The sequence below is a fragment of the Acyrthosiphon pisum genome, chromosome A2, assembly GCF_005508785.2.
Source record: "Acyrthosiphon pisum isolate AL4f chromosome A2, pea_aphid_22Mar2018_4r6ur, whole genome shotgun sequence".
NCBI lineage: Eukaryota > Metazoa > Arthropoda > Insecta > Hemiptera > Aphididae > Acyrthosiphon > Acyrthosiphon pisum.
This window is the reverse complement of record NC_042495.1, coordinates 117725858-117742073: the sequence shown is the minus strand read 5'-3', so window position 1 is coordinate 117742073 and position 16216 is coordinate 117725858. Positions and strand designations below refer to the sequence as shown.

Here is a 16216-nt window from a genome sequence, read left to right as displayed (position 1 = left end):
TACATGTAATTAGGGTGTATCTTCTGGGGAAGATGATGGTTATGACAGTTTTACGGGCTGTCGTGGTTGTTTTCCATAAAGTCGCTGGAAGTGTTGACGGTCGGAAAACCCTGCGTAACGGCGCGCACTCTATGCGGCGTCATTGTGTCATTGGTTTTCTGGATGTAATACGTGTTTTCTTCTTAATTCAACTTCTTTGGTACTTCTTTATATGTTTGGCGTGTTAAGAGCGTTGTATAGCTTTAACTTACATCGTTCAATGTGCTTAAATAAGTCGTTACAGTGACAAGTTGGTAGCATGAGTAGGTATTCCTGTAGTTACGGCGGCGCGTGTTTAATAGTTTTGTTTCGCGCATTGGCGCGTGTATAGATGGCGAAACATATTTCATTACAATTAATTATAATGGTAATTCTGCATCGTTACAAACACCTATATCATTACATTTTCCAGGCAATTGTAAGATATTGTCGCCAAAAAATTTTTTTTTTATATGATCTATTCAAAGCTAATGTTATAGCTGCTATAATGCAATGCGCGTGGTAATGAATTAAATTATATTACCTATTTTTCAAATGAAAGTACAAACACTCATAATTTAGATATTAGCACTGGCCCATCTACCAGATATCAAAGGTCATGCAGATTTCCAACAATTTTGGATTGCGGGTGGATTTAGAGAGATTGTAATATATATATATATATATACGGCAGTATCCAGATGTGTCCAATCGCATGCAAACATTTTTATTTGAGTATGTTTCCATTCTATATGAAATAAATAAAATACAATAAAAGCATATAAGCATCATAATTTATATTAATGCATAATTAATTAATTAATACATACAACATTTTTGGCTGAATCAAGTAGGATTAACTTTGTTTAGTGTCTTTGGTAGTGAAATAAGAACTTGAAGTCCTTTCATAGCTAGTTATTAAGGTTTTTTGGAAATCACCCAAATATTTGGGACTTTTTACATAAGAATCTTTGAAGTTTTGGACTTTTCTCCAATTTCTTATTTTTATACAGGTTAATTACACTTTATTATTTATAGAGAAACTCAGAATATTAGAAAATCAATTCTTTGTGGAATTCATGCAAGCCAGCAAAAACCTACTTTACTTACTTTATTTAATTATTAATATATATACATACCTTATCATTACATGTTTTTAATTTTATGTTTAGATCTGAGATCAAACTTCTAGAAGTGAACGGGCTGCCAATACACATATGTTGAGAAGAGCTATTGAGCAGCATAACGAACATGGCAACATTATAAGATGTCTTACACAAATAGGCCATGCTAATGATGGGTATCTGAGACGTCAGATTGGTCCTATTTCAAATCATTAATAATTATTAATACATTTATTTTTTTTAATTATTGACGATATTTTTGTGATTTATAGTCAACTAGTTTATAGTGTTTTTTTTTTTTTTTGTAATATTAATTGTTTTTACAGCTTTATATAGCTATGCTATAATGGATGGTGTTAAATTTGATTTCAATATTTCAATGTTATAATAATATAATACGAAAAACGATTCTGAGCAGAGACGGTTTGTTTTTATCAGCATAGGCTATTTTGTATTATATTTATATTGTGATTAGTAGTACATTGGCCGGTAAGTTGAATAATATTATCATATTTTAATATTTGTATATAATAATATAGGTACTTAAATTAAAACAAAATAACTAAGCTCGTTATTCTTGCTTATTTAACATGTAATTTGGTAATATGTAATTGTTTGGTTAACAACTTACGTGGAACTTTCATTTAAATTTTTATAATTATTGACGATATTTTATATGTAAAAAATTACATTTATTTTAATGGCAGCAGCAATGTATAACAGAAATGTTGAACTAAACTATTGCAGAGTTTTGAGTATTGACCACGAATAATACGGTATATCTTAATTCGTGGTACCTACTGACAAACTGACATATTGTAATTATAATATTATATAAAAGTCACATAGGTACAATTGAATCATTTTAATTTTTTTTGATATTGGCAACAATGCTCTTTCAACATGTTATCAGTAATATTAAATTTTGGGAGAAGTATTTTACGTCCAAATAAAAACCTGGCTGAGATCTTCAATGGAGAAAAATCGTTTTGATAATTTGGCAATACCAAACATTAAAAAAAATTTACTGAAGAACTCAAACAAAGAAAATATTCTTGATGAGTTTGGTAAAAAATCAATAAAATTAAAATTCTAATATGTAATTTGTAAAACAATATTTTAAAATTAATAAAAAAACACGAAGTAAAATAATGTATCTTTAAAAAAAAAATTGTATATTATACTTTCTTTTTTGTTAATATAGGTAATAACTAACGCAAGAATTTTGTTTGTAATTTTCACAGGGATTCAGCCTCCTCTGTTTTACAGCCCTAAATATGTCCCAGAAAAGCTAACGACTATTAAGAGTGATTAATTTCTATATAATATTGTGAATATAATATAATATGCATTTGCAGAGCCATGGCTCTCAACAATACGTTGCGAATTAATATAAAAAGTTGATTTATGAGTTGCTAACTTAAGAATTAAAAGGCAATGTTTAAATTTGTTATAAGTATTATATAGATTTGTTAAACAACTAATAAATTAAATGTAAATATGTGACATATTTTCTTTGTTTCATACAATAAACCAACTTTTAAAAATGTTCACATGGAAGTTGATGACTATTAACTTTTAGATATAATAAACATTTTATTTTTATTTTTTATCAAAAAGAAATATTTCAATAAAATGAATTTCATGAAATTATAAAACCCTAATTATCATAATATTATTTTAATTATAATCTCGCGGAGGGCGTGCTTACGGTGCAATATGGAACTTACACGAACGTTATTTACTCCTCCTTGTCTGATACGGCACATTTCATGTATTTACTCAAATCGCCGCCCTCTTTTACGATGCACACGAAACACGATGCGTCACAAATGCACATCTTCAAAGGTCCGTGCAGCCCTTCTTGCATTCATCTTCGGTATGGAACTGTTAGCTGCAATCTTGGGGGGGTCACACGACTCATACGTGAAACATATGAAATTGTACTCAGGGTCGTATCTGGTTATGCACGACCTATTCATATTGACGTGGCAGTACGACAGCAGACAATCCTCGCACAACTCGTGAATCCAGCCGGTTCCATCTGATTCGACGAGCGAGTACAAGTAGAATACATTAAACAGAATCGCAAAAGCGAACACGGCCTCAGCGGCGTACGACAGAAACGTATTGTTGTTGTTGATATTATCTTATATAACACTGTATACGGATATCTGTTAGTTACGATATAGTGGAGACGTGTAATGGGCCAGATCTAAATTATTATACAATGGGATGTCAAATGATCACAACAACCTGATTTAATATTTAACTTCTGTCGTACAGTATGTGCCAAAAGTCCGAATCACTCTAATATCATCTAAATATGAAATTCAACAGTTTATAGCCTACAAATATGATTTTTACTGTTACATTATTATAACACTGTATTAAAACAAAATAACAAGTCAATAAATTATATTATATTTTTATTTATTTTTCACTAGGTTAATAAATTTATTTAGTCGGGTAGCACAACTGAGTGCCCTCCCAATATCTATTAGTATCGCTTATGTATATATTATCATTAATCAAAATTATTTATTGTACCAAATTTATTATTACTAAGTATATTTTTTATAAATTAATCATACCTATTGTTTTACCTAACTATTTATTTTTACACGAAGATTTATTATGACATCAACTATTAAATAGCATATTACTTTTAAAACATGCACACCTACACAAATATTATGTTTGGTGGATCTGTTTTGTAGGTCCCATATAATTAACATTCGGTACACTGAATATAACGCATTGAAAAATTATTAATTTCAAAACGTCTGATATATTTTTGTTTAAATACATTTTATTTAAGATCTAAAAGTACGTTATAGGAACTCGCAGGTAAGATGACGTGTTGGGTGCGATAACCAAGTAATGATTTCAAAATAACGATTAAGCCGGTAATCAAAAGTATACATTTCTGCCATGATTATATTTTATAATATAGGTAAAGTGTGTAACACAGCTGTTTGACTGACATTTGGATAGGTGTGCATATCGTTTTTATATCCAAAAGTCTGCTGGTTATGAGATCGTGGAGTCGTGTAATTGGCCTTGTGAACATTGTTGGGGTAATAAGATAGGTTGTCGAATGATTACAAGAACAAATTGTGTATAATTATACCTTGTATGATTATTTTTTATCAATAAATAAATATATATATATAAATGAATGTTTGTGTGTATTAGACCCTTGGGAAGAAGACAGGCTAATTTAAAAACGGTTAAATTTGGTTTTTTTATTTATCTGATAATACGGTAAGGTTAGGTTAGGATTTTGTATTAAATGATTATATTAATCCACTATAAGTGGAATGAGACAAACTTGGTATAACTTTGATACTTTAGAGTTAAATCATACACTTTCGTACAAACAGCACGGGGTCCGCGATCTATCGCAGGTAGATTGCCTACCTGATAATATACTGCTATGAAACAGAATTTTTATTCCGTGCTACGGAAAATTTAAGATGAATTTGGAATACCATACACCGAATATTAAATAACAAATCAAACAAAGTTTGAGTCACATTATATAGAGTTAGTACATTTAACGGGCAACGAAGTACACGGGATCAGCTGCAAGTTTATTATAATAATTGAACAGTTCTTTAAGTATTAGTAAAATAATGCAAGGCAAAAATTATAAACTGGCATACAATATTCAAATACGATGGTGCTCAAAGCTTCTAAAAAATAAACAATAACACAAAATATATTACGAGATAGAATAATAGTTTAATATTTATGAAATAATACATAGAATAATTTAAGTGCACCGATTACATAATATAATATTACAATAATTTATCATCTTAGCTATATATTATTATGTATAATATAATAACAATAATGATACAATAGATAAAATCGTAAGGAATATTGAAAAACAATAAGTATAGTTACAATATTGTAGTACAATTTAGTTTAAAGAATTTTTCATTGTTTCCTTTGTTGCTAGGGGAACAAACTTTGAGGAAACGGATGACATTAATGCCTATTTAATATTTACAATTTTACAAATCGGGAGGGTATATTTTTAAAAATAATTTACATACCACTGCCACAGTGCAACAAAATAATATTATAATATTACGCATGACGAAGTGCGAAGTAAAACCGTGAAATATATTAAATACTTCACGGCGATAATATGAAACGAATATTTATATACTACATAATATTATTATGTAATAGGTTATTATTTCTTTTTAAGAGCAAAAATATTAATTGTATTTTGTATTATCTTAATATTATTTTAATTATAAACTCGTGGAGGTCGTGTTGACGGAGCCATATGGAACTTACACGCAAGTTTGTTCCTCCGGATTATCTGGTATGTAGCATACCGAAAACCGGGTCGTATCGGTGTCTTCTGGTACGCACATGTAACAAAATCTGTCACAAATGCATAAGCTCGGCGCATCGCAACCCTTGTTGCATTCGTCTTTGGAATAGAACTGTTCCCAGCCATCTGAGATTTCACACGTAAAACATGTGTACGGGTAATCACAATCGTCATTGTCTGTGCACGGCCTCCCATTGGCAAAGCAGTCCGAAGCCTTACATTTCTCGCAATTCTCGTAAAGCCCGCCGATTTCGCCTGATTCGACAGGCGAGTACAAGTAGAAGATATTCAACAGAATCGCGTAAGCAAAGACGGCCACGGTGGCGTACGACAGAAACATTTTATTGTTAGTATTATTATTCTAACCTATTTAACACTGTATGTGGTGTGCGATGTTTGTTAGTTCGGAATCTGCTTCTCGGTGGATCGCTTGTAGTGGCCGCTTGAAGTTTATAAGTCGACTGGATTTATATATATGTATGTGTGTGTGTATTACTGCTGTGATTAGAGTTTATAATATAAGTACAGAGTGTAAACGAGCTGATTGAATGACATTCCGATCGGTGTGCATATCGTTTTTATATCCAAAGAGCTGCTGGTTACGCGATCGTGGATACGTGTAACTGGCCGAATCTAAATTGTTATACAATGGGATGTCAAATGATCACAAAAACCTGATTTAATATTTAACTTCTGTCATACAGTGTGTGCCAAAAGTCCGTATCGCTCTAATATCATCTAAATATGAAATTCAACAGTTGGTAGCCTAAAGATAACATTTTTTCAATACCAATTTATTTGAAATGTTGGTAAAAATTTCAATTTTCTTATCGATTTCTGATGATACAACCTACCCCTCTAAATATATTTATTTGCTCTGCTCGCAAACGAATACTTAAGGCGATACGCCAGACTTTTAAAAAATAAAAAATTTCTCATTCTTTAATATACATATGCTGTAGGTAATTACTGAAGAATAGGTACATATAAATATTAAATTGATATTCTAGTATATAAATAATAAACCTAAACGTATATACAATTTTTCGTAAAATAATAGAAAACAATTACCTGGGTGGTATGCGTATACATGTATAATCACCGGATAATCATGATAAGGTCGATTTTTCGTTGAAAACGAATACTCAGTAGCAGTGGTCGGATTAGATAAGTATTTTTTTTATCTAGATAGAAGTAAAGCAACTCAAATTTACTCCTTAACTTTTTATATTTTTTTAAATAAAACAATCATGTAAAAGTAAATACTTTTGTATCCTTGAAAAAGTAAAACGGCTTGGAATTGTTGGGTCACCATAAAATTCAGTATATAACTTTCCTGCTGCTGTTACATTATTATTACACCGTATTAGAACAACACAACAAGTCAATATATTTTTTACTTTTTTACTTTTTTAGGTTAATTTAAAATGAAATATTTAACAGTTTATTGACTTGTTATAATTTATAATGTTAAAACCATTTATATGTTTGGTGGATCTGTTCTGTAGTTCCCATATAATTAATTTTCGGTACTCTGAATATAACGCATAGAAAAATTAATAATTTCAAAATCGCCTGATATTTTTTTGTTTAAATACATTATATTTAAGATCTAAAAGTACCTACTTTATAGGAACTTGCAGGTAAGTTGACGTGTTGGGTGTGATGACCAATTAATGACATCAAAATAACGATTAAGCCGATGACCAAAAGTTTGATAAAACATGCATTATAAATTTTAAAACATTAAATTCCTCAATTTTCAAATTATTTTGATCAGTGATAGCAAATTTAATTACAAGAAACGAAATTAAGGTTAGCCAATGTAATATCATGTAATATTTTCATAATCAGATTTATTAACAGAAAACAGTAGATAAAATCAAATATTGTAAGTACAAATTGAATGACACTTATTCTTATAATTGACAGTGGTTGCTAGTATACACGTTGATTACTTTACCCTAAAACGCTCATTATTTCGTAAAGTATTAACTATTCCTATTCTACGAAAATAATATTATGGGAAGTAAAACCGTTAAAACAATATTAAATTCTTTACGATGGTGATTGAATGTCTATATTATTATCCTAATATAATGGGGTATTATTTTTTTAAGAACAATAATCATAATTGAAAATATATTAGGTATCATTTAATATTATTTTAATTATATTATCGCGGTGGGCGTTCAGGTGGTGCCGTACGGAACTTACTTGCATGTTACGTTTAGTTCCTGCTTGGCTAGCAAATCGCATTCCTCTAAATATAATTTTTGAGGACATCTTTTCTGATGCACACAAAACATATACTGGTACAAATTCACGTCCTCTTCGGGTCCGTGCCACCCGTCTTGAATTCTTCTAAGGGCCAGTTGTACAGTCTGTGATTAAACTCCGATTACGCTTAATCAGCTGATAACAGATATTTAATCGGCCAAATTCGGCCAGTTAAACTGTGATTAACTTTATTCACAGACTGTACAACTGGCCCTAAGGTATCTTCTGTTGGTCACCTAATTCGATATCACACGTGAAACATAAGTACCTATGGTCGTATCTGGTCATGCACAGCCTTTTTCTATCTTTGAAGCACGTGTCAGCCAGACAATCCTGGCACGTTAAGTAGGATAAGTAGATTGTGGTGATCTCCTCCGATTTGATGGGCGAGTGGAAGAAGAAGACATTTAAAAGTATCGTGAAAGCGAACATGGGCACGGTAGCGTACGACAGAAACATATTATTGTTGTTGCTTTTGTTGTTATTATCTTAACCTACATAATATGCTGTACGATATCTGTTATTTAGGAATATGCTCCTTGTTCGATCACTTGCAGTGTCCACTCCAAATTGTTCGGTGAATGAGTGTATATATACTAGCAATTCAATCGTTGTGCATATCGTTTTTATACCCTAAAAACACCTGTTGGTTACTTAGTCGTGGCGTCGTGTAATTGGTGGGGTCTAAATGTGATAGGGTTACGCGATAGGCAGTCGAATGATCACGACTAACTTACTACAATATTTAACTTCCGTCGTACAGTCTATGCCAAAAGTCCCGTATTGCTCTAAACTGCGATATGGTAATAGTTAGGTATGATCAAATATTTAATTAAATGACGAATCTCCTTGCCAGATTTCTGTTATCGTTTCTGGTTTTAGTAATATTTATGCAATGACTGCTATATTTGTACATTTATACAGGCGATACAGCACGACAGCCGACAATAGCACATTTGAATATCTTCATATTTTGTACAAAATATCTAAATATATAAAAATAAAGAGTGAAAAATGTACGTTACCACATCAATGAAGAACGGCTGGTCCGATTTGGCTCAAATTTTTTTAAAGATATTTGTGATTACCAAGAGAAGGTTTTTACGAAAGAAAATTTTAGGAAAATCTATCGGAAATGTAGGATATCTGGATGTAAAAATACAACAGTGGTGCAACAGTGTATTATATATTGGTTGCTATTTGTTAATCGGGCATGTTTGTTGATTTGTATTATTATTCTTTGTCAATAAATAGATATATATACAGTGAAATCTCTATTAATGGACACCTCTGAATAGTGGACCCTTCCCAATAGTGGACACCTCTAAATTCCCCGTCAAAAATGTATTTGCATAATAGGAGTTATAACCTCTTAATACTGGACACACCTAATAGTGGACGTGTATACAATAAACTGGTACCAAATTAAAAATTACCTCCCATAAATGGACACAATACATGTACATATCGAAAACGTTTAAGTAAGAAAAATACTATATTTATCTGTTATACATTCGTCCATATTTTATCTGATCTTAATGGTTTTCCTATTCGCTTTATCAATGGTAGCCAATTTACAAATTCATTGTGAAGAGCAGAAAAAATTTACACAAAAAAAAATTACAGATTTTATTTAATTGTACATAATCATTAAAAATGTTTATAAGCATTTTTATACATACAAATTTTTTAATACATACATACATACAATAAACATATAATATCTCTTTAGTAATTTCTCGCAAATGTCCACTAAGTAGAGGTTTTCTTAATAGTGGACAACTCCTTATAGTGGACATTTTTTAATTCCCCGTGGCTGTCCACTATATATAGGTTTCACTGTATATATATAAATTAATGTTTGTGTGTATTAGACCTTTGAAAAGAAGACAGGCTAATTTAAAAACGGTTAAATTTGGTTTTTTTATTTATCTGATATTAGTACGGTAAGGTTAGATTAGGATTTTGTATTAAACGATTATATTAATCCACCATAAGTGGAATGAAACAAACTTGGTATAACTTTGATACTTTAGAGTTAAATCATACACTTTCGCACAAACAGCATGGGGTCCGCGATCTATCGCAGGTAGATTGCCTACCTGATAATATACTGCTGTGGATTAGAATTTTTATTCCTGGCAACGGAAAAGTTGAATTATGAATTTTGAATACCATATACCGAATATTAAATAACAAATAGATCTAAAGATAGATCATTTAGATCTAATAGTATAATATTGATGAAATAATACATAGAATGATTCAAGTGCACTGATAACATAATATAATATTACAATAATTTATCACCTTAGCTATATATTATTATGTATAGTATAATAACAATAATGATATGTCGTATATTGTAGACAGTCGTCACTATTTATTATTTAATATATATGTAATATAGGTGGGAATATTTTACATTGTAAATTATTGACATACGTCAGGCCAGAGAAGTGATACGTGCTGTGGCAGCATTGCCGCAATGATATTTTACTATATAACACCGCCGTACGCGCAGGCACGGGGAGTCACCGTTGTCGCTGAGTGAGTCGGCGAGAACGCAGGTACGAACGCTTGGCGGTTTGAATTCGCCAAGTGTTTAATTTATGTTTGTTTTACAATTTAATAAAAGTGTTTCCGACCAATAAAACCCGAGTTGAGTATTATTTCTAAGTCTTCTTTGTCCTTACCTTTGAATATTGGAACAGTGCTCAGACCCACACACCTATAGTCAATGAGGTTTATTACAAACTGAACAGTGCTCTGGTTGTGGCGTCCTAATAGTCGTTCCAATTTAGGGAACGGACGTAAGATCGACTAAACGCATACCATCGTACCTCAAAAGCTAACAGTGCATTAATCTGAATTTATTCTAGAGATAGTCATTAGCTTAGAGTGTACGGAGGTAAGGCATATAGTTGGTTCATCGCGTATTATCCAATACGGGTGATACCACAGATACAATAGATAAAATCGTAAGGAATATTGAAAAACAATAATATAGTTTACAGAATTTTTGTATTTTCATTGTTTCCTTTATTGCTAGGGGAACACACTTTGAGGAAACGGATGACATTAATGCCTATTTAATATTTAGAATTTTACTAATCGGGAGGGTTTATTTTTAAAAATAGTTTGCATACCACCGCCACAGTGCCACAGAATAATATTATAATATTATGCACGACAAAGTGCGAAGTAAAACCGTAAAATATATCAAATACCTCACGGCGATGATATGAAACAAATATTTATAAAATACATAATAATACTATTATGTACCTAATGTGTTATAATTCTTTTTAAGAGCAAAATATAATAATTGTATATTATATTATATCATAATATTATTGTAATTATAAACTCGTGGCGGGCGTGCTGACGGAGTCATATGGAATTTACACGCAAGTTGGTTCCTCCGGATTATCTGGAACCATGCATTCCAAAAACTGACTCTTATCGGCGTCCTTTTGTACGCACATGTAACACGATCCGTCACAAACGCACTCCATCGTCTTGTCCTCGCAGCCCTTCGTGCATTCGTCTAAGCAATAGAACTGATCCCAGTCACTATCGTTTGCACATATGAAACATGTGAACTTGTACTCACTGTCGTATCTGGTTATGCACGGCCTCCCACTAGCGTGGCATTCCGAAACCAAACAATCCTCGCATAGCTTGTAAATCTCGCCAACTCCGGCTGATTCGACGGGCGAGTACAAGTGGAAGATATTCAACAGAATCGCGTAAGCAAAGACGGCCACGGTGGCGTACGACAGAAACATATTGTTTATAAGTCGACTGGATTTGTATATATGTTTGTGTGTGTGTGTGTGTGTGTATGTGTCTTACTTCTGTGATAAGAGTTTATAATGTAAGTACAGAGTGTAACGGAGCTGATTGACTGACATTCCGATCGGTGTGCATATCGTTTTATATCCAAAGAGCTGCTGGTTACGCGATCGCGGAGACGTGTAATTGGCCGGATCTAAATTGTTATCGAATAATCACAACAACCTGATTTAATATTTAACTTCTGTCGTACAGTGTGTGCCAAAAGTCCGTATCGCTCTAATATCATCTAAATATGAAATTCAAAGTCGATAGCCTACAGATATGATTTATTCAATATCAATTTATTTGAAATGTAGCTATTCCAAAATATTTCAATTTTCTTATCGATTTCTGATGATACAACCTTCCCCTCTAAATATATTTATTTGTTATCCTCACAATTCACAAACAAATACTTAAGGTTATACGCTAGACTTTTAAAAAATAAAAAATGTCACATTCTTTAATATATGCAGTAGGTAACTACAGAAGTATAGGTAAATATAAATATTAAATTGATATTTTCGTATATAAATTAAAAACGTATACAACATTTTTTTGTAGAATAATAGTAAATAGTTACCGAGGTGGTATGCGTATACATGTATATTCGCCGAATAATCGTGATAAGGTCGATTTTTCGTTACAAACGAATACTCAGTAGCAGTGTTCGCATTAGATAAGTATTTTTTTTATCTAGATAAAGATAAAGCAACTCAAATGTACTCCTAAACTTTTTATATTTTTTTAAATAAAATAACCATGTAAAAGTAAATACTTTTGTATCCTTGAAAAATTAAAACGGCTTGGAATAGTTGGGTCACCATAAAGTTCAGTATATAACTTTCCTGCTGCTGTTACATTATTATTACACTGTATTAAAACAAAATAACAAGTCAATAAATTATATTATATTTTTATTTATTTTTAACAAGGTTAATTTATTTATTCGGGTGGCACTACTGAGTGCCCTCCCAATATCTGTTAGTCTCACTTAAGTATATATTATCATTAATCAAAATTATTTATTGTACCAAATTTATTATTACTAAGTATATTTTTTATAAATTAATCATACCTATTGTTTTACCTAACTATTTATTTTTACACGAAGATTTATTATGACATCAACTATTAAATAGCATATTACTTTTAAAACATGCACACGTACACAAATATTATGTTTGGTGGATCTGTTTTGTAGGTCCCATATAATTAACATTCGGTACACTGAATATAACGCATTGAAAAATTATTAATTTCAAAATTGTCTGATATATTTTTGTTTAAATATATTTTATTTAAGATCTAAAAGTACTTTATAGGAACTGGCAGGTAAGATGACGTGTTAGGTGCGATGACCAATTAATGACATATAATAAAAGATTAATCCGATAATCAAAAGAAAACATTTCTGCCACGATTATATTTTAAATATAGGTACAGTATGTAACTCTGCTGGTTGACTGATATTTGGATCGGTTCACCGACATGTGCATATCGTTTTTATATCCAAAGGTCTGCTGGTAATGCGATCGTGGAGTCACGTAATTGGCCTTGTGAAAATTTGTTGGTCTAATGCGATAATGCGATGGGTTGTCGAATGATCACAACAACAACCTGATATATTATTTAATTTCCTTCATATAGTGTGTGCCAAAAGTCATCCAGTACCGCTCTTATATCATCCAGTGGCGTGTTGACCGTGATTTTGAAGGGCAGATGCCCGATCATTTTTAAGGGGCGGGTGCTGGGTTGGTGGGTACTGGATTTAGAGGGAAATATTATTATACAAGACTACCTGACTACATCATCTGAATTAGTTTGTTATTTAATAAGAATAATAACTTCAATAGTTATAATTATGCTAAGAAAATCTATCTAATAGTATACCTACATATTAGTAATTACACATTATACTAGTGTAAATTCTACGAATAAACAATAAATTAAAATAAGAAATTATAGTATATGCTAGTGACTATGAGGGCATTGACATAGGCATTCCGGCATAGGAATTTTGAGAATATTATATTATTGCGATATAATCTATTTTTAGCATCATAAACTCGGAAATATTCAGGTTTCAGCTGTTCGTTACCAATGAACGATGATATTGATTGTATTGTACTATTGTCGTCATTATCGACCGTCGTAGTCTCGTAGATGACGTAGATTGTAGTATTTTACCTACTAAATTTTTGTTGTAAACATAGTGTCATAGTCTAAAATTATAGCAGTGAAAACTAAATAGTAAATAGTACATAACTAAAATTTTTTTTTCATAATAACTGTCGAAAATATTTATTAAGTATGTCTGAAAGAGGTGTATGTCACTGTGGTAAAAATATTTTATTAATGAACAAACATAATCGTGATTAACATTTGCGTTCATGCAAGAAGAGAAAGAATTGTGTATCAAATGTTTCTATTCAAACATTTTTATCGTTAGTGGATCTAAGGATAATTTGACAAAAAAACCAGCACTGACCGAAAAATCTTTCATCAGTATTAATTACAGTAAGTATTTATTTTTGTATTTAATGTTTTATGGTTGTATCTTGTATAATATGTTTATATTACATTGTTAGAACTTACAATATAATAATAGTAATAACATTTTATAATAATATGTATCAAGTATGTTTACCTACCTATTAATTTTTATATACTCAACTACATTATCCAAACATATTTATTTAAAATCTAAATATTTGTACGATTATTTATTAAAATATTATAGTCTCTTCTTCAATCGCCAATAATCAATTCACAACACTTAGGTACTAGTAAAAAAAAAGAACAACACACTTTCATTTAGAATTAATAACTTTTATTGGAAACAATAGTCACTCTTCGGCCTTGCTCTTCGCACCCACCGACAGAGAGACGCACAGCACAGACAACGTCCGGCTCACAACTAACTAACTAACTAGTCGGCCTGTCACCGTACAGGGCCAAATATTACCGACAGCAGTCTGGCCAACCTTGGGGGGGTTAACACTCGACCAGCCCTGACCTTGCTGTTGTCCTCAACAGACTTAACATATAACAATTCAAATTTAATTCTCCTTAACTTCACAGCGTTAAGTTATTCTTACTTAATAATTGGAAAAAAAACTTATTTAAAATATAAAAAGAAAACAACATCATACAACAATATTTTTAGCACTTAAGGTTCTAACAGGAACATACAGTTGCAAAACTTACATAGAAAAATAAAAAAATCGACATCATTACAATACTTTTAATTATTAGTTCTCATAACCCTTTGCCCACACCGGCGGCTTCCACTGTCGTTGAGGTCTACTCTCCTTCTGATCAGATTCACCCTCAGCCTCTTCGGTTCCGTCCTCTTCCACCTGGTCATAGTCAACAATTTGATCACCCTCTTCAGACTGCAGCGCCAGGACTTCAATTGGGATACATGGGCAGTAGTTGAGTACGCCCTCCTTCCTCTAGTGGTTAAACTAGCCACTCGGTACGCATCTCCGGACAGGACTTCCGTTTCTACCAGAGGCCCCTTATAACGATATGGAGCTTGGTCGACTCTCCCGTAGAGGTTAGAGCACGTCTCATTACCACAACTTCCCCCACGGTATACTGGGTGTTGTCATGCCTATGTTGATCGTACCTCGCCTTGACCTTTGCTTTTGCATCCTCCATCTGCTTCTTTACTTCCAACCGTAGCACCTCAGGTACCTCCCAGTCACCTTCAGTCTTAGAAAGGGGACGCAGGTTTCCCAATTGGAAGCGTGGCCTGTAGCCATGTAGCAACTCAAAAGGGGTCTTCCTGGTCACCTTACTCTCACTGTTATTTAGGTCGTTCTGGACCTTCAAGAGCTCCAAGTCCCAGTCCTCCGGCTCGACACAAGCGGTGATCAAGGCAGACATCAGGGTGCTGTGAACTCTCTCCACTTGACCATTCGTCTGGGGGTGCCTTGACGATGCCAGCACATGGGTTATCCCTTGTTCTTCGCAGTAGGTAACGAAGCTATGCGCAGTAAGGTCAGTCACCAGCCGTTTGGGGAGCCCATACGTTCCAACAAGACGTTTCACACACTGCACAGTCTCTTCCGCACTGGTTCCAGCTACAGCATAAAATAAAACAAACTTAGTAAAGCTGTCCACAAATACTAGAACATATCTGCAACCCCTTTCAGTAGTCAAGAATGGTCCAACATGGTCTGCATGTACTGTCTCGAACGGCCTATTTCTAATGGGCAGGGGGTGCAATAATCCTGGTTGCTTCCCTCTTGGCACCTTTACCATTAGACATTCGAAGCATATGCGTATGTGGAACCGAACGTATCTTTTCATTCCCGTGAACCAAAAATCCTGCCGTATGTTTGCCATAGTTTTGTCGACAGCAGGGTGACCGCTGAGATCATGGGCACTTACGACAAGACTCTTCCTCATGGCTTTCGGCATGACGAACAGCAGCTTGCCATGGAATCTGCGATACAACAGCCTGTCTTCTACCTCGTAGTCACTCAGCATCCCAGCACCTCCGCTCACGTGTTCGGCTTCAACCTTTTCCTTGATGTCCAAGAGCTCCGCATCAGAAGCTTGACAAATCCGCACCCTTTCTTCCAGA

General features: G+C 32.8%; 2 protein-coding genes across 2 annotated transcripts; both read right to left on the bottom strand.

Annotated features, from left to right (window-relative positions):
- Positions 1–4869: 4869 nt before the first annotated feature.
- On the bottom strand, positions 4870–6052 carry ACYPI56502 (uncharacterized LOC100574994). Its single transcript, NM_001246014.2, has one exon. It carries the CDS (start codon positions 5837–5839, stop codon positions 5456–5458), a length of 384 nt encoding a protein of 127 aa, NP_001232943.1. The 5' UTR covers positions 5840–6052; the 3' UTR covers positions 4870–5455.
- A 4734-nt stretch (positions 6053–10786) lies between these two features.
- On the bottom strand, positions 10787–11691 carry LOC100167919 (uncharacterized). Its single transcript, NM_001162804.1, is given in 2 exon segments — positions 10787–11329; positions 11396–11691. Coding segments are annotated over 2 exon segments (321 nt in total). The 5' UTR covers positions 11571–11691; the 3' UTR covers positions 10787–11183.
- Between the last annotated feature and the right edge of the window lie 4525 nt (positions 11692–16216).

What these genes read in the sequence shown, in the direction of transcription:
- ACYPI56502 (NM_001246014.2), bottom strand. Translation starts at nt 5,839, where the DNA reads ATGTTTCTGTCGTACGCCACCGTGGCCGTCTTTGCTTACGCGATTCTG.